This window comes from Megalops cyprinoides, chromosome 4, assembly GCF_013368585.1.
Source record: "Megalops cyprinoides isolate fMegCyp1 chromosome 4, fMegCyp1.pri, whole genome shotgun sequence".
NCBI classification, from domain to species: domain Eukaryota; kingdom Metazoa; phylum Chordata; class Actinopteri; order Elopiformes; family Megalopidae; genus Megalops; species Megalops cyprinoides.
Genome location: NC_050586.1, coordinates 22,338,438 through 22,364,099, shown reverse-complemented (window position 1 = coordinate 22,364,099; position 25,662 = coordinate 22,338,438). Strand labels below are relative to the sequence as shown.

Below are 25,662 nucleotides of genomic sequence, written 5' to 3'. Positions count from 1 at the left end.
GGAATTTCAGTGAACTGTGCCTAGATCTTCCATTAGCATTTCATCTCCTAAGGTTCACGTGTTATTGCTGAACTCCAGTTCTGGCTTGCATGGGATGCTTTGTAGCTGAGCTCTGTGTAATTTGGACAAGAAGGCAAATAATGTCAAAGAAATGACACCATCTGAACAAGTTGCCATTGGAGCAATAAAACAAATCCATGAAAACAAAAGTAGAAAATATATAAAGCAAAGTAACATTTATATATTATACATATATGCATGTTTAAATGCAACTGCATTTATGGAGGTAGATAGCAAAGTCTCAGAGGTAAAGACTAATAGACACTTTTGTGCTTTGGAAGGAAAGGGTACATATTTCTGTGGCTGAATATATGTTGGTGTGCTTATAAGAAAAGTGGTGTATGAGGTGAGGCTTAACAAAAGGAAGGTAGCAAGAAACTGCCGTTCTCCCTGCACATCCTCCTATCTCTTATGGCAGCGGAGTCCATGATGGCTGGCAGGTGTTCCCTCTGTCAGTCCGGAGTCTGTGCGAGCACGCCTAGTGCAGGAGGGTGGCTACACAAAGAGCAGGGAGTGCAGTGGACACCGGCAATTTTCAGAGGAGGACTCGCGAACCCATGAGCCATGGCAGCCGGGCACCGATGCCGCTGTCCAAAAAGTCCTGGAATGCAAATCGGACAGGTCCAGCAATGAGGCAGATGTGTCGGGTCGAGTCAAGGCAAATCAGAGAGGTTTTTGTCAGTATGGGTCAAAAAGACAAATGAACAGGGATCCATCACCAGTGACACCCCTGCAATTACAGTTAACGCCCTGGGTTTGATGTCTGGTACACAGGAATTTTCGAAACTAGGCAGTATAGCCTGAAGATGGACCTTCGACAGTAAAGTGTAAACCATACCAAATGAGCCACGTTGGGTTTTGATGTACTGTTGCATATCAAGAATTCAGCTAAGAGGCTATAAAACTATAAAATCAGACCTCAAATGACGAATGGGGCATCCTTCAGTAAAGCTCTCAAGTGTCACAAAAACTCACACAAAACACCCAGTTTTGTGGTGACACATTTCAAGTAAAACACGCTTGTAACATGGATGTGTGACCAGTTACACAATGTGTAAAATGTAAACCTTTGGGAAATGCAACTAGAATACACTGAGATTTATGAAAATCAAAACTCAGCATACTGCAAGTGAACTGAGCTGGCTGCTGTGAAATCACTTGGGGCCAGGCCTGACTAACCACGTTAGCTTTGAAATTGTGGAGTCATAGTATCTGTCAGCACTTTAAATTACAAGTATGACTGTTTCTAAACATTACCAAGCTTTCTATTTTAGCGTTAAGTTTCTCAGATGTTTTGAAGTACATAAAATAACTTCAGGATAAAAAATCGCCAACTGTCTCTATCCAGTTGACAAGATATTTTTCTCCACTTCACTGTGCTTCATTTTGTTATAGTAGAGCATATGTAGATGACCAAACAAAATCTTGTGTTCTCATGAAAGCACAATAAGCTTCTCATCCTCTTGCTTCTTTCCAACAATATTTCTGCCTTGAGATTCATATCATGTTACCACTGTGCCTGTCTTCAATCACAGCTCTCTCACTGCTTCTTGCAAGGAAAAACGTTGCTAGAAAATTGCTGAATGGCACATTTCAATAAGAATCATACCAAACTTTAAGCAAACTTTTAATTGAAAATATCAGAGCTAAAATAGTACTGTGTGTTCTAGCCTTCAATTATAATGAATTCAATTAGAAGGATAAGGGCATTAGCCGTACAAATACATGGTGGATACTTACCCATTATTCTTGAAGAAAAAACAAATCATCTGAATGACCACCACAAAACAACAGGGAGCTCACCGCTCAAACTCAGTCTCTACAGCGTATATCTAGGTAGGCTGGTAGTGGAAGGGGCAACGGCTGCAGTCATCTTACCTTATTCCCTCTAGGCCTTCTCCTCCACAGCGGTCCCTGCTACCCATGGCATCGCTCTGGCACTCTGTGCAGACAGATCTCTCCCTCACCAGCTGGGCACTCCAGAGGTGCAGCCTGCAGGCGGCACTAGCCTGTTTCACCCGCAGCTGCACACAGTAGCTGAGAGGATGGATAGACTCGGGTCACTCAGATGGAAACTCTGCCCTGCGTGGACCACACCGACAGAGTGGCCAATCAATGGTCCAAAAACATTCACGTACAGTATCAGTCAAAAGTTTGGACACACCCGATTAAGATGATGGGAAAGATGTGTTCAAAGACATTTTGATCTAATGAATTCTGCTTAAATGCTTTAAATTTGTTTCTTAGACAAATATAAGTATTGAAGTTTAATTTTAAAACATTTTTGGCTACTTTGAAGAATCTAAAATATAAGAGACTTGTGACTTCTTTAACACTTTTTTGTCACTTCCTATTCCATTCATGTTATTTCATAGTTTCTATGTCTATTATCTATGTTTTTTATTCTAAAATGTTGAAAATAGTAAAAATAAAGAAAAACCTGTCTATAAGTAGGTGTGTGCAAACTATTGACTAGTAATGTATATCTCACTATAGTTAACTCACCATCAAAAAACAAGGCTCAGTCAAAACACACACAGTTAACATAGGCACACAGCACTGGTACTAATGAACCAAAACATGGACAAAGAAGTGCAACAAAGTCAAAACACAAGAGGGCTGTTCCACTGTTCTTCATCACACTTCACTCCCCATATGCCTTTTTATCAGCCCTTCAGCCTTGACGGCAGTGTCTGATCTTATTCAGCTACTCATTACACAAGGACTGTGTCTGTTCACTTTAATCATGACCGCCTCTCAGACTCTAATTGCAGGTTTCCTGGTGGTAAAGGCAACATTGCTCCAGGGATGTTCCTGACACTGACATTCAGGGGATCCCTCTGTGCACACAGTGCCCTGGCCAGAGGAACTTCTGTTCTAGTTTGTTTGGTTTGTATGGGTAGAATCTTATGAGGGACTACATGACACTAGTAATGGTTTCAGCCAGTTGTGGTACACAGAACAGCAACGGTCTTCCCCCTGTCACAGAGGGCCCGTCCTTGGCCCTTGGCCCTCTGGGACCAATTGCCAATCCTCTCAAATCAGCACAGGACCCCAGCTCAGGGCAATATACACTCTGAGTATCCCATTGGTTTAGTCTGAAAACCTGCATTTATATTTTTTGATCTAATAAAATTAAATTGTTCAATTGATTTAATAATAAAAACATTTAAGCGGATACCTGGGGAGCATTACATTGCATATCAAATTGTAAAATCAAATCATATCACATTGATTCAATCAAATGTAATTATCTTTTGGCATAAATTGTTTCCATTTGTGGCCATTGGATGTTTCGGGGATTTAGTAATATGTAGTTGTTAAGCCTGGTTCAATAATGAGGTAATACTTCAAATATGTAAACTGTGTAGCTCACTCACTAAAATTCTGCATTGTACATCAACCACTAAAAACACACCGATGTGCATTGGAGAGCAGTACTTCTGAAGAATATGAGAAGTGCAACCATGCCAATACTTAATACCCAATTTTTAGTACCTACAGATAGAAATCTGTCCAGTGACCAATATGTATGATTTTAAATGTCATGAACCTGATGTGCAGCAAAACTACAAGAGACTTGTTTCACATCTGTGACCAGTGAGATTATGTTGGCATGGCCCGTCTTCAGCATTTTGAAACATTGTCCCTTTACCTTGCCAAAACACACAGGCAGTCACTGAGATTAAGCCCCAGACACAGATGTAAAACTTCAGTAATCTATTTCACTTCACAATCAGCCCTGTGCCACAAAGCACATTGTGTTCTGTTAGTCATTTTGGAGGAGGTCATCTGCCCTTTTAAAACCTCCCTGGAAAAACAGTAAAACTAGTAAAAAGTGTTGTAAAAACCACACGTAAAAACTGAGCTCTTGTCTTCTAATCTTTTAATATACACAACGCTGTGGTTCATTTATGGGAACTACCCATTTAATTAAGTGGTCTTAAAAAGTACTGAACAAGAGAACCTTAAAGCTCCCTAGTTCTGTACTTTGTTAACTTTTAAAGTAATCAGTTTGTGTGTTGCCCTTTTATTCTCTATGATATTTTCTCATTCTTAAAGCTTTTCAGAATGTTCACAATTATTAACATAACTAAACAGTATTGATATACTTAGCTGCAAGCTTATTATCTGTAGAACTAACCTATTTTTATATTTTTATAAATCTTACATAATCTACTCAGGATCTAAGCTCCTGAATTGAACGGCGCAAAAAAACATGCCCATGGATATGGCAACATCTTTCAAAAGAATCCATGACAAACAGAAAAGTGCTTTTCATAGATGTTTTGAATATGAGTATCTGCTAATGTTTGCTGGAGTGTATACACTGCATAAAAACCATAGCATGTATGTACTAATGAATTTTAATGACACCAGTGCCCTGCAGCAAGACTAGAAATCATGTTGTCTAGGATCTCTACCCTGGCCTAGTCCTCAGTCCAGGGCTAGGGGTTCTTTATTTTCCCACCTGGGGTCTGGTGTATATAGCAGAGCTTCAAGCAAATGGCTTCAAACTCAAACAAGAGAGCTAGATTATTTTACTCTGATGAGGTAAAGTTGTTGTTGATAGGCATTAAGTATATTCAGAATGGTATACTGAAGGTACGTGCTTAGGACATGATGCCATGAAGGTAACTGATAGATAAGCAAACACCAGTAATATTTACTACCTCTGGTTATCTAAAAAGTCAGCTGCTAAACAGTTTGCCATAAACGTAAACTGAAATGACATGGAGAATATTTTATTTGATCATCTGAAACCATGGATATACATTTGGCCCATCAGCGTCAGTAGAAACATTTTTTCAAGCCATTTCAAAGGCTATTTTGCATTTCCTAGGTCAAACCTGCCATATACTTCATGTATTCCCAATACTGGAAGGGCACTTTGGCTACAAAAACGTGTAAACTTTAAGAAGTGCTGACTGTGAGGATTTCAACATGTATGCATTCCTGGCAAGAGTCTTTATTTTGAGCGGTGCAGTTTACAAATGCTGGAATGCTCATGTTTTTTCAGGCATGAGCAATTAATTTAGGCATGTAATTAGGGATGATTTGACTTCCTATCTAATTAAAGACTTCAGTCAAGTAATGAAGATTGAGACACAATAACAAACATTGCAATTCCCACTCTCAAGGCCAAGAGTAGCATACTTCTGTTCTGTGTCATTGTCAATTTCTTCACTTCTTTTCATTTTGACCTTGTCTGACCCCAACTCAATTTGCAGAGCTATTTGATGTATGCCTTGATTAAATGATTTGCTTCCATTGAATGCTACAGGACTTGAGTGAAATTCAGCACCTGCTATTAGTAAGACTTCCAACATTCTATTTAGTCTTTTCAACAAATGAATAAATGTTTCTTTCAAAAAGACTTCTCACATAAAATGAGAGTCTAAACAGTCTAGGGTACTCCAGTTTCTGTCACTACACTGTAATTAAAAGTGAATGCTGTCATAAGTAACCAAGAACATGTCATCACTGTCAGAACACATGAAAACTCCCTCATGGGGAGCATAAAGAATGCCAGAATTTCCTTAAGTGTAAAGTTTCTTATACAGTTGCTGTTTTACATGCTGTTGAAGTGTGCTGCATGCATCTCATAGCCAATCTAAAATCAGGATCAGTCTGCTCAAAGCATGATGACTTGTGCTAAATAGTGTGACTTTTTGACATAATAAATAAAATGTGACACCTTCAAGTGTCTAAAAGGCAAAGCATCTAAAGATTTTTATTCTTCATTTGCTTTCAAAGTAAAGGTCAGAGAGAACACAAATGTAAGCCAGTTTATCTTACTCTGACATAGCAAGGTAATTCAAAGCTTAAAATATCTAGACTAAACATTTGCAGAGCCTCACAAGTAGTTTTTGAGAATGGAAAACATTTTCCAAGGTTAGGGAAAACAACATTATTTATCCATTATTATCCAAAAGAAAGGCATGCCAGGGACAGTTGGTGTTATCCAAACTTAAAATGTCTGAAGGATACCGTGTCGCCAAGAGTAATACCCATTACACTGATTGAACTCTCTGTTTTGTCTCTCATAAGACTGCACTTGAATTCAGCTCCACCTGTGACTCTGTCTCCCATGCTGCTAAATCCCTGAAGCCTATACATGAAGTGATTGAAGTGAGTGAAACAACTTTTTACAAAAGGCTGCTTTCGGATGGGAGGGGGTTGTGATACAAGATCTGTAATTTGAGCTCGGATAAGGTGTGGAGTTTCTGATTTACAGCTTTTAGTCTCTTCTTACATTTTAATTAAAAGTTAGCTGTTCAAGCAGAGCTTAATTTTGTTCTTTGATAAAAATCCTCCTCTTAGGTGGCCCCTACACACAGAAAGATTGAAACACTTTTTACACTTGCCATTAAATTACAGTATTTATAAGCAGGACAAGAGAACTCTAAACCAACTAGCATGTTTTATATTACACATTTCCTTACACTATTATACACTTTATTAAGTCAAAAATTTAAATGTTTACAAGAAGAGGATTTAATGTAACTCTCCCTGTTGTTATTTTTTATTTCGGACAGTTTGCCATAAACACAAGGCTAAAGCACCTCCCACAACTGTCTTATCATTATTTTTGTTTATACAGTACAAGCTGAATAACATTTTTTAATGCTTGTGTTACTGTACTGTATTGTATAAAGCTCATTGTAACTTCAATTGTATTGTGTCACCTTCTACATCAAACAATGAACAAGTCTTGTAGATTTTGCATGCCATTTTAGCATCTACAACAGATTTACTTTCTTTGAATTAGTCCTGAGGTACAAGTCCTTTCTTCATAGAATAAAGCTCTGGAAACAGAGTGCAGCAGATGCATGGAGAATTAGGTAATTCTCAGGGCCCAGCTAATGGATTGCATTCATGTGTCATTCAACTGTAGATGACTAAGCCACTGTGGAGGGAGAATAATACCACCAGGCGCTCAAATACTTCATGGTCAGTCAAAACAAGAATATCGAATGTTAACTTCAATCTGTATGATTAATGGCTCAGATTGGATGTGGTCTGGATCACTGCCTTGTGCATGATTCTCCACTCTAAACACAATAGGATCAGCGAGGATCTGCATTGAAATAACCGGGCCAGATCAAAGTCACACAGTGTCAAGCAATGCATTTCATGCCAACAGATTAGAATGTGTTTTTTTTTAGGCAGGGTCATCATGTGGTTATGAACAATTCAAGGACGACACAGGCCCAGTTTCCAGTCAAAACATTCACAAGAGTTTGCGCATCAGGTAATCATTGGCTGTTTTTCATTATTTCTGATTTAGAGTCGATGGTTACACTAAAGAAACCATTTGATTATTAATGAAAACGGATATTTAAACCGGAATTAACAGAACATATTGATTTAATTCCCAACAAATTAGACATTTTTAAATAACAGGTTATAAGCATTGGTATGATAATGTAAAAGGATAATCACAACAACAATGAGTAGGCCATAGGTGGCCTGAAAATAAATTTACATATCAGATTGCCATACGATTCAGACATAACTGAAATTTCATCCTGGCATTCCACAAGACCAATTCATAAAGGTCAGTGTATCCTCTATCAAGCAATATAATGAGTTTCTCACTTCACAGGTACATAAAAATACATATGTTAAGATCCAGATCCAATAAGACCACTCGGGCATAACTTCTGGTGGTTTGTCTGGAGTTCCCTTCATAGATCCTACCTGGCCTTTTCCTCCTTCATGAGCATGTGTGGTCGTCTCCAGGGGTCCTTGAAGTTCCTCTTGAATGAATCGGGCAGGATTTTTGCCACCTCTAAAAGTGAGAGTGACACATGATTAATCTCTGTGCTTTGCAGAAGGAAAACCCTGAGACAGTTCAACTACATCATATGACTCAGTCCAGACTGATCCAGGTGTATTGAGGGTACTATTTTTGCTAAGAGGAACAAGGAGCGAGGCCCAGACAACACATTCGATCTAATAAGTTACAAACAATGCTCCTGGAACACACCACAAAATAAACAGGATGTTCTTGGGGAAAAAAAACTGAACCTGAGCATGATTTGAGTATACTTCTCTTTCACATTTAAAATGAATAAAACACTTCTCCCAGACACAACCAAGGTGATGCAGAACAACTTACAATGGTCATTGGAACAGACTGAAGACATTTTGATCCATTTCAGCTGAGCAAGGTGCATTAAAGGCATACACAAGAAGAGCAAGCCTTAAAAAGTCAAGCGTTTTCTCACAGAGTAAACTAACCCTACTCAGGGACTTGGCACAGAGGAGTGAGATAGTGCAGCTGCTGCAGATGTTGTCTTTGAAATTTGCAGCTGTGTTCTTACGGTCATCAAGGGTATGGACAAAAAAATGAGGACAAAGGGACTCCAGAAAGCTTGAAGATGTTTACATGAAATAGCTGCCATACTTAGAATATTCAAAGAAAACATTTTCAGGAGGGAGAAATGTAATATTGGCTTGCTCTTCACATGCAGACAGTTTTTGCCCCTGGATTCCACTACCTTTGGCAGAGCTGCAGATGGGACTGTGTCCGAAGCAGCCCCTGCGCTGCTTGAGGTCAGGACAGGGCGCCCCTCCATTCCTGGGGGGCACAGTCACCTGCCGGGTCCTCTCTTTGCTGCCAACTCCACACGGAGAGCTGCACTGAGTCCACGACCCCCAGGGGCCAACCACACAGTCGATGGCTGCTGGGGAACAGAGGGACATGGAGGGAGATCAGGAAAGGGGATGGGGAGACGGAGCTGTCCCGGGGGGGGAGAGAGAAAGAGACTGTGCTCCACGGCAAATGGAACATTAAGGAGCTCAAATAGCTATTGTAAAACCACGCCCCTGGTTTATGATCTAGTATCTACTGAATGGCTGTGCTTTGAGATCTGGATCATGTTTTCACACTTATCCACACTTTTACACTTAATTTGTTCTGTTTATGACACAGACTCCAAATTTCTACTGAGAATTTTATAAGGCTCATATTCTGTGGATAATTCAAAATGCTTTGTTTTGAATTTGGCCAATATAATTTGCAAGGGCTACTGATCTCACACCATATGTTTTGTGTTTCAGCTGCAAATGCCTACCATGAATTTCAACCACAGTGAGATGCACACAATACACAAAATGGCATAATGCAAGTCCTGTGATGGAAAATATACATGCTAAACCACTACGAACTTTGAGTTGTGCAAAACACACTACAATGCAAGACATTGTTTATTCCTGTATTGTCACCATTGTTTTTTATGTACTCTCACTGTCCACTACTGTGGATGATGGTAACTCATATTAAACATGATTAGTGTAGTTGTCCACCAATACTTATGGAATTTGATGTGCATAAAGGAGTTTTCATTAATTAAATTAAAGCAATGTGAAAACAGAGAATAAAACAACCAGGAAGCCTACTCATTGATAAACATGTCTCTGATAATTATCAGACATCTTCAGACCAATCAGATGAATGATTACCGACAATAAATTTGACAAAATATAATGTTCTACCTTAAAACCAATCTGATTTTTGATGATCTTTAAGAATGGAACAAACCTCTCAAAATCCTTATTATGATGAATTGTATGAGTCTTATTTATACTTCAATGACCAACTTCCATGAAGTCATACATTCTTCATAGTCCCAATTGCTTTCTGTCCAAGCACCAGCTGGATCACAACACTTGACAAGAGCAAACAAAAAAGGTGTCTTGTTAGAAACATTTAAAAAAAAAAATTGAGGAGGGCTCCACAGTTTTATCGTGAAAGCCCTTCAGCTATGCTGTTCCTAAACTCCTGTAAAGAGCAGGCTGACTATTAACCAAAGCAAACTCCTCCCCCACTTCTCAGGCATTAAAAACACCCAGCCTTCACCCACCCATCTCTGCAAATCTATATTACTCATCCTACTCCTACACAATTCCTTACAAATTGAAGTCTGTTTACCAATATTACTTTTCCTTACACATAAAAATACATTTCTACCTATTAACATTGGCACCCCTGATTCCCCTTATTTATGATTCCTCATTGAAATGTTATCCCTGTGCATTTTGTAAGCTTCTATCTGTTTTATCCCGTTATTGTAATGCACACTGACTGACAAAAAAAAAAAAACACTGCTCTACTTGAAGAATCTGACTGACAGAACTCCGACAGATAATTAGACTTGTCTACTTTCAGGGGGCAGCCCTAGAGATATACATTGTGTATCGCGATATAGCCTAAAAATATCGCAATATTATTTATAGGCCATATCGCTCAGCCCTAGGACAATTTTACAAGTTACAGGTACCTTGCTCAAGGGTACAACAGCAGTACCCCAGCAGGCAATTTGGGTTACAAGCCCTGCTCCTTACTGCCAAACCACACTGCTGTCCACTGATGTACGTGATGCAAGCATATTGGCTTTGACACATGCGCAAATCACACAAGACTAAATCATTTGGCTACACTGAGGAACTACTCTCAGTGAAAACTCACACTAATGGACCCATCTGTGATATTTCTAAACTTTCACCCCAAACCCCATAATATGGGGTTTCATATATTATTATATGAAGACCAAATACACAGAACAATCCACTTCCACAACCACTATTTGCATTTCCATTTCACTATTTTCATTTCTCTCTGCCAGGGCTTATAGATGTTTTACTTGCTATATTATGTACCACAGATTTACGCTATATTGCACATTTCTTTTGAGGTACCTAAATCAGTCTCTTCCTAACACTTCAGAGAAGTATTTTTGCCCTCAGAAGGAAGGAAGGAAGCACAGCAAATGAGCACACAACCAACATGCTGATTATCAACTACGAAAACAAGTCATTAATAGGGGGGTTTGAGGTGTCTACAAAGCGAGTTTGGACAGATTAATCTCAATAATACAGCTGCTTTCCCATATTTTGTTTGGCAGTGGACACACAGTTGATTCTGAGCTTTAGAGGCGGAACTCTCCTGTGTGGGGTGTCAGCCACCTGTAGGAATCGATAAGCCCTTTCTTTCCACGGGTCGTTTGAAGTCAGGCCGAATGCAGCTGCGACAGTCATCATCTGCTGGGAGTCACAACAAGGAGCAATCGAGCGTCTGACGCCAGAGCCTGTTTGTCAAGAGGACTCTTAGGGCCCAAAGAACTCGAGAGGCCACACGTTACTGTGGTGTAACTGTACTCTCCTCTGACACATTTCCCTAGGGAAACATCTGTATTTGGGGCTTTTAAGAGACCATTTTATATGCAGCAATGGCCCATAAAAGACTCTAAAATGATAAATGCATTTCAACAGTTGCGAAATAGAAAACCTCCTTTCAATGGCTTTTTGCCACCTGATCCACATCCTATCAATTTGAGCCGGATTATGTTCACAATTCCGTGAATGTCAAGGTCCAAAGACCAGTTTGGTCACAGATAAATGTATCACAGTCTGGATGACTATAAAAAAGGCAGCTCCAAGATCACCAGGTCCTGTCCATCCATCAGGGACTACGGCAGATGGGAGTAGGGGGGGTTTTGGGATCTCCACCCTGAGTGCAGTATTTAGCAAGCACCGCATGGAATCCTTATGGCCCACAGTCTGGCTGGGCTACTGGTCCCCAGGCACAGCCACCACCCTTTTAAAGATGTGCTCCACGCACAGAAGCCATTAAAGTGGAGAGCAATCAGTGGCAGGTCTGATGAAAGCTGGAACCAACAGCACAAATTGCAGGTCCCTGGAAGCTCCTTTCATTTTCCGAGAAGCACTTTTGCCAGGCTTGTTTTTTAGGGTGTGTTTAAAAACAAACACCATACCTCAGGAAACTCAGCTATTCAGGACCTTTTAACTAATCATCCATTAAACACACATGTAATATATTTTAAATGATAATAGTGAGGAAAGATACATAATTTTTACAGAAAAATCCAAGGCAACCTCCATGTAACTTTGTAGGACATGAATGAAACTCTCCTCTACAGGGCTGTTGTGACCTCACAGCACCCCCCAAAAAACAAAGGAAGTCTGTAAATGGATAGGGATAGTAGGGAGAGAGGAAAAAAGAAAATTGTCAATGAAAACTACATCATCCCATAAGTGTCCAAGCATTGCTGAGCTTCACAAGTGGAGGAAGCTGCTTGCAAGGAAGCAGTAAATCTCCAGAGCAGCTATGCCACTCTCCACCACCTCCTATCTCTCACTTCCATCCCTGTCACTAACGCTGTAAAATCTCTTGCCCTAATGGCCTGGTTTGATATCTTATTTTAGGATGTCGAAAATCTTCGGTGACTATTTTTCAACACAAAAATTATTTTCAGTACCATATATTTTACAGTGCAATTAAAATTGTTCGCATGACACACAGTGAGCAAAATTTAAAGTGTCCAGTCCTCTAAAAATAGTTTTGTATGATTAGATATCAATGTCCCATTTTCAAGAAGATTTAGAAAATACTCACAAAAACATGAAGAAATCTTTCAGGAAGAGAAAGATTTTTTTATGCTATGGATCCAGGCCCGGCGCTATGGGGATGCTTAGGGGTGATGGGTGACCCCCAGACCTCAGTGCACCCCCAGTTGTCTCCTTATATCCCAATGTCTACAAAGTATTTATTACATGTGAAACTGTGAATCACTTTTTGTAGCCCCCCCCCATCCACCCACCCACACACACACACACACACACACACACACACACACACACACACACACAACCTTCTGTATTTTCTCCTGGAGCCAAGCCTGTATGGAGCCAACAACGCAATGACAGCAGTACATTTTACTCTAACATGACCATCAATTTCCATCTGTGCCGTAGCATTGAAAGCGTTTTTGATATTCGAGTAAAAATCTCACCTCTGCAATTGTTGTCTTGGGAATAACTGCAAATTCCAACCACCTTGTTAAAGTTTATATACCAGGAAACGAAACACAATTTCCAATAAAAGCCTACTTTTTCCTACAATATTTGTATCTGAGGGAACTATTTCCATAAAATATCTGCCTCTTTCAAGTGGCCGCTCACCCTCCATTCCCATGGTCCTGTTCACCAATTCCCAGTGACACTCTGAAACACAAAGCCACTGTGGAATTTCCAAATTCCTTCAGATTAGTTCTGCAAATTTGCAGGCAGCAGAGCACCATGTATGCCTGCCTTTCCCAGATCCTTTTCAATGCGGCAAATGTTTTATGAGGCAGTGACATAATGTTTGTATAAGGCTTGAGTGGTCATTTCTTTACAGCGTAAGAGTGATTGTTGTTCTTACCATTTTAAAAACACATCAGCATTAGTAGTCTTTTATTTTGCAAACTGACAAGCGAAGAAGTGCTGAATAGTGGAGTTGTTCCTGTGGCAAAACTAAAAGGTGGCCTTATTTGTGACAGCTTTAGTTAGTGCTCTTTAATTCCTCACCCCCTCAACCCTGGAGGTCAGGGGCCCAATCTGATGGGGGTCACAAGGTAATTAACTTCGGAGGTCCCGACTTCTCTGCCACAGCAATCTCTGGCCCATATGACAGACCATTTAGCGTGTCAGAGCAAACCATCAGAGTCTTGGTGGAGCGACAATGTAGTGTAACAAATACAGATGATTTATGTGACACAAAGTAAGGAGAATATGTGAGGGTTACAGTGTTTGTTCTTTTGAAAATATGACAATGAGATAAAAAATTAATATTTGAACTGCATATACATAATGTAAAATTAATGCACCAACCAACCTATTCCATTTTTAGACACAATTCTATTTTTCTATCACAACAAAAGTATGGTGATAATGTAAGACAAATCTCTGATTTATAATTTCCATTCCATGTTTCAATGTGACAAGAATTGTCCTTTGGTAAAATATAGCCTTGACAGTGCTGAGTCTCAGTGATGTTCCATTGACATATTCTATGGATATATTGATATATTCTATGACATGTTCTATGGCTGTCTCCTGCACAATGTTAAGATGATGTAATTATTTTGCTAATTACCAAAACTCTTTGCATAAATACTAAATGTTACGCTCATTCATTGATAAATATTATGCTAATTAAGTCCATACTATACCATTGTCAATACTACTAACTAATTGCTAACATGTTCCTCTGAAGGGAAACCTACCAGTTTAAAAATATATATATTCTGACAAGTGAATAATACAAAATAATCCATTATTGACCTGGTAAACAACAAGAACCTGAAATACATAGCAAGTAAGACAATACAAGCAGCAGAATTCCTTATTGTGGGACTAACAGGATGAATAAAATGGGAATTAAGGTTAACCAGGGCCAGTGAATTGCAATTATGTGGAAAATGACTGAAGCCTGAACATGAAACTGCGTCTTAATAGAGTGAAAATGGACCCACCATTAATTACAACTTCCTTGAGTATTTCTGTGAACCTACTGAAGACAGTCTGTCAGCTCACCTGAGATGAAATCTTTTCAGTGTCCGTGCAAAACTAATTTCCTTGATGTAAAAACATTACTCTAGTAAATTACAGCACTGAAAGACCACTCATCCAACTGCAGTGCCCAAGTACTGACAATAAAATATAATATAATAATATAATAACATATAATATAATGTTGTCCTGTCAGCTTGGCTAAAGGACAGTTTTATTGTCTTCCATGACGGCTGCCAAGAAGTTGAAGCATACTTTTTATATCTTTATAACAATAGCTATAAAAGGCTTGCTAAAAATTATGAAAAAATGATATACACATATTACAAATGTCTAAATAACTATTAAATATAATAAGTTTACCATATTGGTCTGCTCTGTATGGAAAAGACTACAGATGCAGCTGTTCACACACACCCCTCACACCTCACAGGCCTAACACCCGAGAAGTCCTCTATGTTTGCTCCTCAGAAATATGTTCTCAAACTTCAGTGAAGCAGAGAATTCACACTGTGCAGCAGCCTTCGATGAAGGTCCAAGCCAAATGTGAATGCTTTTACCAAACAACAATTGGGCGACAGATGGCGTCTTATTCTGATGTTATCTTGAGATTTTTGGCACCCTGTTCATCTGTTGATGGTAGTGGGTTGAGTTAGTTCTGGGGGGTCTAAGTAAATTCATTATCAAGGTTATTTTAAAGATTATAGTCTGGATTAATTTCATTTTTCTATTTTTTTTTTTTTTTGCAATTCATTCGCTCTAACTTCAGGGTCATCTCAACCCAACACTCATCCTTGTCACTCCTTATTGCAGTTCTTCCCATACACAGATTGAATTATCAGTATGAAACAGTACCAATCAATTCCTGCGCCTGAATAGGAACAGGCTGTTCCCTTGACGCCAATTTCTTCAACTGGGAATGGACCCCAGTGCTTCTTTTTGCAGCTAAATTCAGACACCCCACACTAGCTGCTTTCCTTCTTCATGCCAGTGCTTCAGGCCAGATGTCTGGCTTTCCCTAGAGAGTGGGCAGCAGTCTGTAACTGTAAAGTGCAGGCGGGCCTGAGGGCCTGCTGGTACTAATGGAGTGTACAGCACACGTGGTTACACAACAGAGCCGCCAGCACAGCAGGTGAACTCAGACACGTCGGCCACTGAAGTGCAAGCCAGTGTTTCAGAGGACACTCCGTTCAGCTAATGAAACGGGCTCTGGCTTTTGTTGTGGTAACGGGGAAGTGGCTTTGTCAGTATGCATGCTCTCTGTTCTGCTGGTCTTCACCTGCCAGGGACTGCTGTTTACTCAAGCCCTGTGTATATCCAGCTGGGATCAACCATTTCCAAAGAGCAAAAGGAGCCTTCCACCAGACCTCTTGCTTCTCAGTTCTTTACAGAGACAGGATGAAACGCATCATTCACGGCATCAAAAAAAAAAGATTTCAAAAGGGTTACACATCATAGCACTGAACTAATACTAACAGATCTACAGAGGGAAAGAGGAGATTAAGGGTTAAGAATCAAAACAGAATCAGGGAGTCTGACTGGGGTAGTCTGAGCTCTCTGAGACCTACAAACAAGCATGTTGCTTCCGAAACCTCAGGTCTGGACAGGAACCCGGGGCACCTCTACACCTCTAATGTTCCCAAATGCTTTTGCTGCTGTATCACAAACACCTGGCAGCTGCTACCTCTGCTCCGCTCCAGACAAACCCCAGTCCACGGCTACTCTCCCAACAGACCCCACCATCAATGGGGTACAGAACTGTCGGTGTTAGTGGATACAGTTCTGAACTTTCTGACAACATTACCATGTGCCAATGCACTTATCTAGTTTGGATATTGAGTATGTTATTGCTGTTCTTGCAAAGACAGCTTTGTTCCACTTTTGCATTAATCTAAGGTACTGAGAGTATGAATGATGTTGCAATTAATTATTACTAGTAGAAACTCTGACAGCTATAAAACTCACAAAATAGCTCACTTCACATTTTACATAAATAATGGCTCTGTGAATATACCAATCTCTTAAGAAGTTTATTATTAAAATAATTATTTGATATTTGACATTTTTGCTATGAGTTCTGTTAAAATAAGACTGCACTGGCTGGCTGCTGCAGTAAATAATCTCTCCAGTTAACCAATTACCTAAAAACGGACATGGGACGAAACCGGCTTTATCCTCTTAGAAGTGGCGTTCTTGAGACGTACACCCCACTTAATGAGGAGCAGATGCCCAGGAGACCCCTGTCAGAGGAGTAAAGGCACTGGCCTTGATGTCCCAGTATGCTGATGCCAGGGAGAGTTAACAGCCACCGCCGTTCTACTTCACAGGTCTCAGCGGTGCACAGCAGCTGGATTGTCTCTCCCCGGCTTTTAATTGAAGCAAAACGCTCAGGGTCAGAGTGGGAGAAAAACACTGCAACCTGGCACTGTTCACGCAGATGAAAAATACCTCATAAGCAGAACTGCTGGATCTGGTGTTTCTCAGAAACATGGTCCACCCTGAAAAAGCATGTCTGCACGTTCACAGCCGAACGGAGTAATGCACAGCCATTTCTCAGATGGGTTGTTTGACAGGTATGTAGCAGCAGTTAACGCGGGTTGCAGCACACAGTAGATAGGCTGAACAGTTTATCATTACAGCAGCTAGTTTCTGTGCGGAGGATGAAGCATTCCTGAAACATGTAATAGGAAGAACTAAGTAAGGTTGACCTTTACAACATGTCTTAGTTGACCCAAGATTAACTTTACTTACTCTGGATTGGGATCTTGTGGGGGATTTGACCAAACCCTGGGAAAAACCAAACACCACGTCAACCGAGATTCTCTCTTGAATAGTACCATGCCAAGGCTTAGATGCGTCATACATATAAATTGTTATGATGATTCATATGATTCATTCAAACCCATATATAATTCTTGACTCTGGAAAATCAAGATTCTGCTAATCTTCTACTACAAGCTCTGATGGCCCGCTGCCCAGTAATCTGGCTGTTCAGAAAAAGAACTGGTGTTTCAGCAACATGCAGTGCTGCAGGGGCTTTCTTTGATTTAGTGAATTTCTGTGATTGGAGAATAACATAATGTGCCCCATTTCCCATGACCCTGCCAAGCCTTTCCACTGACAGAACAATGTACCTCATTTCACAAGGATAGCAAAGACGTGAATGAAGGTTGTAAATGTTCAGCATTCTTCTAGCTAAAGGAATCTGGCAATTTGTTTAGAACCCATATCTTAACTATCTTCACAGAAGTCACAGCACTTCACAGAACTTCACAGCAGTTAAACTATTCAGCACAACATGGTTTTGTTGCACTAAACTATTACAAATCCTGCTGTGTTTAGAATATGTTCATTTATAAATTGTTCATAAAGAAGTGGCTAAAGTCCCCAGTTTTACAGTTGACAAGGTGTTTCCAGTCATTAAAATATTTTGTGACATATGTGCACAAGTTGTCTGTAGAAAATAAAAACTCACCCTAGATAAAGCAGTACACTACAGGACTAAAATAGTTTTAAAAAAATCATATGTTCTTGTAATATCACTTTCTTAAAATACTCAAATTTAACCTTATTTGAAAATTCAAGCTTTCCAGTAAAGCTAGAACGCATCTTTGATGTTGTTTCTCCAAGAGGATCTAGTGAATTGTCTTGATCTTTCTCCCTTTAGATAGCTTACTTGTTCAGTTATTTTCTGAACATGATTATTATGGAGACGCAACAACGGAAGTAGGTTTATGATAATTCCCTGTTGAAAAGCATATGTAGGACAACAGTGCTTCAAGCACATCTACCCCACACAAGCTGTGTTGATGTAGTACAAACCAGTCACAGAAAGAGCACTATGCCTCCCCTTTGGCCTGCGCAGTGTCCTACCTTTGCCTTTGCTAATACAATGCCTACACTCCTTCAGGCTGGTCTATCCTGCTGACAAGTCCATTCCTGAGGGACATGAATGAATCGCTGACAGATACCATCTCCATTATCATGCCTGGCCTCCCCTGCTGATCCCACGCAGGTTCAGAGGTCAAAGCCAAGTTTACAGAGGTGGTGAGTCAACAGAAAGCACAGGCCCTGCCACAGCAGTGCAATGCAAGGCATTGTTTCACTCGCCTCATTATTCACAGACACATGGGCGTGGCATTTGGTGCGCTCATTCGCATGCAACCAACACTCCAAATTACACATTGGACATTATCTACCATTCCCACTGATCTCTGCCTTTTCCAACCAAGCATGGTTGGTTACCACTGGCATCATCAGCAAAATTACTACACAACGCCCCACAGGTGACGCTAAGTTTAGGTCTAGAGGAAAAGACGCATGTCTCCTTCCTGTGGAATTAGCGCAGCCAGACGTTAATGCTGAATGCACTCAATGCAAACAAAGTCTGCTGTTCTGAGTCTCCACTCGATTAGCAGCTGTAATAGTCCATGGAACCTAATCAGCTCTAGATTAAGAGGCTTTTGGATAGAAACCAGTTTTGCAGGGGCGGTGCTTGTGTAAAGCAGGAAAAAGGGGTCAACACGCCAAGACGATGTAACCAGAAGAGCCTACACTTTTGGATTACTCACACTCTTATCTCTAACATTCTGCAGGAACAGCAGTGTCTCTCAGCTGCATATAGACTGGACAGTTTACCACTGCAGTGATGATAGCATTACAGGTCACCTATACCTCATATTTTAAAGACAAAAACACAGGGCAGTCGGTAGAACTCTTTTGCAATAATCATAGGATCTACTAAGGCTACGCTTCAAAAACACGAGTGGGGGGGGGGGGGTCTCATTTCATTTATGTGGTTTGGCTAACTCTGCTTTGATTTGAGAGCATGACTAAAACAGCATGTACTGCCAGAACACTGAGCCCTGCATTACATGTAAACAGCAAGCAAAAAAGTAGACATCCAAAAAACAATATCACAACCAGCAAAATATCACATTTCCTAGAACATATTTTTTTTTCCGCAGAAACAAAATGTACCATATTTACTGAAAAGATAATCAATAAAAGCAGTAATGCGTTCCTCCCCTTATCACAAATGCAAAGGCGAGCATCGTAGGTCTGATTGATGCTGATTGATCAACTGTTTCTAGCACTTCTTGAGCACCTCTTATCCTCCCTGAGAGGCCCTTTTGGCCTTCTTCCATTCCCCGAGTCTGCATTTTGCGAAGGCATCTCTCCTGTTACCAGCTGTCAACATTCTGATAACCTGCCATAACTCAAATGTCTATAAACACTCCTCTAGGTTGTGTTATTGCAGTTTGTGTTTTGGCATCACAGTTTGATCACCCTGTGTCATGTATGTGTCAACCCAAGCCTGTCCAGTAGTAACAGAAAGATGGTGAGGTAAACATTCAGATGAAGTTTCTTGCATGCCACACTCTTTTCCTAGAGTTGCTGGACTTCCCATGCTTTGTGGTACATCCTTCGCACTGGGCTTATCAGCCTCCTGACATTACAGAGGAGGGAATTTTGAGGAGGCAAGTCAGAAGGGCAGGATTGTCCAGCTGAGAGTGGCTGGAGAGTTTCAGATCCTTCAGTGTCCTATAGCCTTTTTGGATTAGCTGTTGCATTAGCTCTGAAAAAAATACCTGTCCAGACAAGAGTGAATTACTTGAATTAGGGAGGTACTTAAAATCTAAGTAAGTTATTAGGCCAATAATTCATGAGTAAAATGCCAGACCAAGAAAGTAAATAAATCCACTAGCATGACAATGAAGTTGAAGTTAGAGAAGTTAGAGATATCTTGTCCTTCCAGGTACATATGTCACCACTTAGGATCACTGCATTGATTAATTGTCAATTAAAATGAAAACCTATGCCCTTTTTCTGTCAGTCAATCTATGTATGCATTTGCTTTCTGTAAATGCGCTTAATTTTTTTATTAGTTTATTAGTTTTTTTTATCACTTTTACTTTGCTAGGAACAAATTGTGTCATTGCTCTGAAAAAGGCAGGAGAGTGATGGAGATGATGAGCCTCTACAACTGTAGCCAACTGTGCTAATCTCTCTGATCAGCCAAAAACACACAAGGATTATCTAATTCTCTCTTTGTGATTCTGAAAGAACTAGCACTAAATTGTTTTGGTGTATGGGCTGATCTGTTGACATGCTTTTAAACAGCCAAACAATGTACTTCACATAAAACACAGTGGCACTTGTCCAAGCCACAAGCAAAACTTCTTCTGTTGTTGTACAGCCAAACGCCAGAAAATGACAAATCATCCATAATTGGAAGCAGACTAGATTATATTTAGAAAAAGTATGGGCATGTTGAAGAATAGTCTCCGAATCTCAAAGCAATCACAACACTTTCATGTTTCTGGAATTTTGCCTTTTCCCAGATTCCACCTCATTCTATTTATATCTCTGAGCACCTGTTAATCATGAAACCCAAACGAAATCATGTGAACTCTGCATGCACTTAAACAACTGGATTTCCAGGGAAGAAGCTGGAATACTTTGTCACCCATGGTGCACGTTTTGTCCTGACTATCTTTGGTGTGTGTAAAATCGGGAGTACACATAACTTCCTTTTATAGCCTTATATACTGCTGTGTATAGCCATGCGCTGGATACACAGTGGGAAAACATGGCTGAGATCTTACAGAACTGATCACCAAACTTTATTTGAATGTTTTCGGTTTACTTGCTTTTTGTACTTTTTAACAGCCTGTATGATGTTTTTAGCCCAATAAATATTGTACTATAGCTTCTGATGTTTTCTGTAGTTACTACTCATAAAGAGTGTGCTGAAACAGTTAGAAGGAGAAGAATATGATTTTCACCAATAGTTGTATTCCTGAGATTTTAAGGTGAACCTTTTCAAACTGCTTGCATATTTTCTGTGACTTCCATTTGACATACTTTATTTTTGAAATTGTGCTGAAATATAACTTTGCTGTCTCAACTATCTTGGTTGTGTAGTGTATGTTATGCCATCTAACATGGTTAAACATAAATAAAAAATCACAGATATGCTATTCTCTTTAATCCAAAAAAGTAACATTGAAATGAAGACTTCAGATAAGATTAAGTAAACATGCTTATCAAATACCAAACACATCCTTTAAAGCAAATTGTGATGCTCTAGAATATACATACAGTGCCCTGCAAAAGTATTCAGACCCTTGACCAATTCTGACATTTAACTGAATTAAAGATACATTGAAATTTTGTTCTGCTATATTTTATTTAGATCAAATTGTACTTCCCAGTGATATCTGCCTTCATAATCTGATCTCCTATTACTAATTGGATTGGAAAGGTGACAAATACAAATACACAACACTGTCAAGCCTGTGATTAAACAGGCAGAAAATGTGAAACAGGGTCATCCTAGGTGAACAGCTTTTTTTGATACATGGTATTTGTGCACATCTCATCTCCACAATCAACTGCCCATCTCATATGAATGTTATTTTGTACCTGCATTCAGTTGAGAGACAGTATTGATTTGAATGTGAACATACTGAGTAAAACCACAAAAGTCATGTAATTATTTAATATCCAAAAGTGCTTGTGGAGACATAAAAATGATATTATGAATGCTTAGATATAGTGATAATGAAACCACAGGAGCGTATGAGAAAAAGTTTCCATGTTATAGAAGCCTAAAAATAAAATGCCAAGTTTACCTGATTTTCTAAATTTTAATATTTTTATATCACTTTTTAGCTGATAAAAGCCTGTTTCCTTCATGTCTTTAAAGGTTAAAGCTGCCTTACAAAATGCCTACAGTTTGACAGGATCACAAATTGGCCAAAGTTCTCACATTAAGTTTCAATATAGCCAACATTTTTTTTATTTAACAAATAACTTTTGCATTTACAGGTGCAGGCTATGTCATATCATTTTTCTATGTGACAAGAAAAAAGTGTAAACTCTTTAAAAACAGCTCTTTAAATGCCCTTGGCTCTGGCCTGGCTTGCTGATGCTACCTCTCTCACCTTTAGTTTAATTTCTCATGGTACTGCTGGGCCATTGGGCTAAACTGTTGAGCTGGACCCAGCAGTTCAGTTGGAGTTCCTAATGCGGTACGCATGATTAGGAGCTGGTATTCCAACTTTGCCAAGAGATGTGGGGGAAATACCCTAGGGGCAAGAGTCAAGAGCTCCACAAAATTCTCTGCCATGAGACTACCATGCATAACTAATAATGGGGGAGGAATACAATGCCAGACCTTGCAGACTCAGTAATGGGGACACAGCGTAGGTGACCATGGTGGGGCACTGAAGCCGTCATTATTAATTTTAGTACCCTTAGTACCCTCCTCCAAGGTGGCTTACTTGCAGTATTTTACACATATAACCATTTATATAGCTATTAGCTAAATATTTCATTTATGCAATTTATGTTAAGCACGTGTCACACCTGAGATTTGAATTCTTTAGTTACAAACATATTACCCTAAACACTTATTTTACAATCTTATCACTCTACACTCAACAGCTCCTCATTTTTCAGTGGTGTCCTTCTGATACCCCTCCACACACACAATGGATAATGACAAGATAATACTGGTCAGCATCACTTGGTTTGATAACCTGTCTGGTGTGTGTGAAGACAGAGTGGAAGAAACTGTTGGTACAACTTCTCACAGGCTACGGATATTAATAATGGAGGATCCTTTCAAAGGGGACCTAGCTATGCAAATAACTAAGATAGTTTATCCAGCCTGCAACAGTGTAATATTTGTATTTTATATATACATTTTTATGTTAATTCAAAGGCAAAATTTTAAGGTAGTTATATTTCATTGACAGAAAATGCATTACAAAATGAGCTCCACCACTACGACAGTACAGTCATTACACAGGGTATAGGGCATCATCATAAGCTATTGATCATTTCTGTGTGTAGGAAATATATTGCTAGTATATTGTGTAACACACATACTGCTAAAATCAGAGTCATATTGTTTTTGTGATGTCTCATCAATTTTTCCTAACACTGGTATCATTTATGCCAATAGTAGCAAACAATACAACAATAATAATATAACAGATATATCACTCTCACTGCTCATCTTTTTCATATAAGAACAAAACAAAAACACTTCAGGCTATTAAGTTCATTTTGAAATCTATCTGCAGTTCATTTCAAGTACAAAACAGACAAGTAATGGCATATAGACCCCTCTGTTCTTGATGCAGTCTTGGCAATTACAGTAGAGGATGCATCATCCTGAAAACTTTCCTTAGAAGGAATTCAATGTGTTTTCCTTACAAGGAAGCTACAATGTGTAAACGTCCCACCAAGGATATATGCCATCTTCTTCCACTGTGTATATAAATGGGGCAGTCTTACAGTTTGGATAGCTAATAACTGTCACAGTTAGAAAGGATGTGTATTTTCAGGGACTAGGAAAAAGTATGAGCACTTCACTCCTGAACACCCCCACCAACCGCCTCCCTCACCCCTGCCCCTACGCCTCCCACCACCTCCTGGGAATGCTCTAACACCAATAACTTTGTATTTTTTGGCACATAAAGCAAGAGGCTATTGTTCCAGGGAAAACAAACACATTTAGCAATACAAGAGAACAAGGGAGAATTTTTTGGTGTTCCAGACAATTTAAATGCATTCACCTACAACTGAAACTTTTGTGTTGGCTTTGGGCTTCATTCTTGGTTCCACAGAACCTACCCAAGGCCTAAAATAACTCACCTTTTTGAAGTATACATTTTTGTTGTTCTTAAAAGGTTCGCTTCAACTTGGTATTCGAATGCAGGATTTGCTCTGTTACCTCAAATATGCACTGTATGTCTCACTGTCTGCTTACCACTTCCTTGACAACTAACCTTTCTTCAAACCAAGCAAACAATCTTTAAAGTGTAACTTAAGTTGCACTTACATTTAAATTGAAACAGGTCTGTCTGACGCTCTTGTTCCACATCTACACCGTTCGTACAGTTCTATACAACTGTGGTATTTTGACAACCATGTGCCTTAAATCTTCATTACTATAGCGAGGTCAGAAGTAATCGAGCATAGCAGATTGCTCTGTCAGGCTACAGATATGCTGAGTAAGATGGAAAGGTAACTTGGAAAAATGATATTGTAAAGTGTCATTGTAAAGCTCTCACAAGTACAAATCATTGGATTTCTACAATTCTACAATTTTACAATTACTAGCAGCAGTGACCGCCCTCATAACAAAAGTATCCTTCTCGGTTTACATTTTTTTTTTTTTTTTTTTTCAATTTTGAATGAGAGATTGTAAATACTATGCTGCGCTTACGTGAATCAGTTCTGGATAGTAGCAGTACATGGTGATGTTTGTACAATGTGGAGACATGAACGACTGACAACTGCTTAAATGCTCATTTTTAATGCATAGAAGTACATTTGAAAGGTACCGCGTCACAGGTGAACTGCACCAGGTGTTTTTTCACCCAAGTATGACAATTCTATGAGGATATTTAAACATGGGTTAAACAAACTAATGGTTTAACCAACAACTAAAACTCAGTAAAGTTCTGGTATGAAACACCTGTCTTGCATATGATGTTTATTTTTTATTTACTTAATGGTTGCATCATAAAACACAGACAGTAAAAATCATATAAATACATGAAAAACGTGACAACTCACCTGATATCTGACAAACACGCCGGTAGTCCTCGCAACAGTCCCCCGTTTTTTGACAGTATGTATCACAGTAGCAAACCGTTTTTCTCCGGGTGAATTCATGGCACTCATTGTTTCGTCCAGTGCAACAGTTTGGGTTTTCTCTCTCTGCACAACCGGCTTCTGCTTGCAGAAAAAATATCCCCGGAAGAAACGCTAAAACTCCACAGACAATTACACCGTAGCATCCTAAAGCGTGTCCGTGCGCTCCCATGTTTTGAAATTCGATGGAAAGAAGCCTGCGAGTTTGGTAGCACACCTCCCTCCTTACGCCTATCACAACTTCTGTGCCAAAAACAATATAAAAAAGATACACAACTATATTAATGCACTAGATCCAAACGTAGTGCCATTGTCTTTTTTTTCCATACAAAATCGTGCATTAGTTTAAGCTACCATTTATTTGCGTTTACTTGGCATCCGCTATATATTCACCGAAATTATATAACAACTTTATTTAAAAGCGGGCGAGTGACATCCAATGTAATGAAACTTGATATGATAAACTAACAAGTCTCTTTCCACATTACGTTTGATATTTACTTTAAATTTATCAGACGCCGACTCAAAAGACAACTCCTGGGCATTTATTTCTCTCTATGTGCGAGT

The 25,662-nt window shown here is 39.5% G+C and overlaps 1 protein-coding gene across 1 annotated transcript; it reads right to left on the bottom strand.

The window, feature by feature from the left end:
• Positions 1 to 220: 220 nt before the first annotated feature.
• On the bottom strand, positions 221 to 25,662 carry si:dkey-178e17.3 (somatomedin-B and thrombospondin type-1 domain-containing protein). The gene is made up of 5 exons (XM_036527710.1): positions 25,018 to 25,662; positions 8,568 to 8,750; positions 7,765 to 7,855; positions 1,939 to 2,097; positions 221 to 661 (listed from the first exon to the last, which is right to left on the bottom strand). Exons 1-5 carry the CDS (start codon positions 25,265 to 25,267, stop codon positions 556 to 558), a joined length of 789 nt encoding a protein of 262 aa, XP_036383603.1. The 5' UTR covers positions 25,268 to 25,662; the 3' UTR covers positions 221 to 555.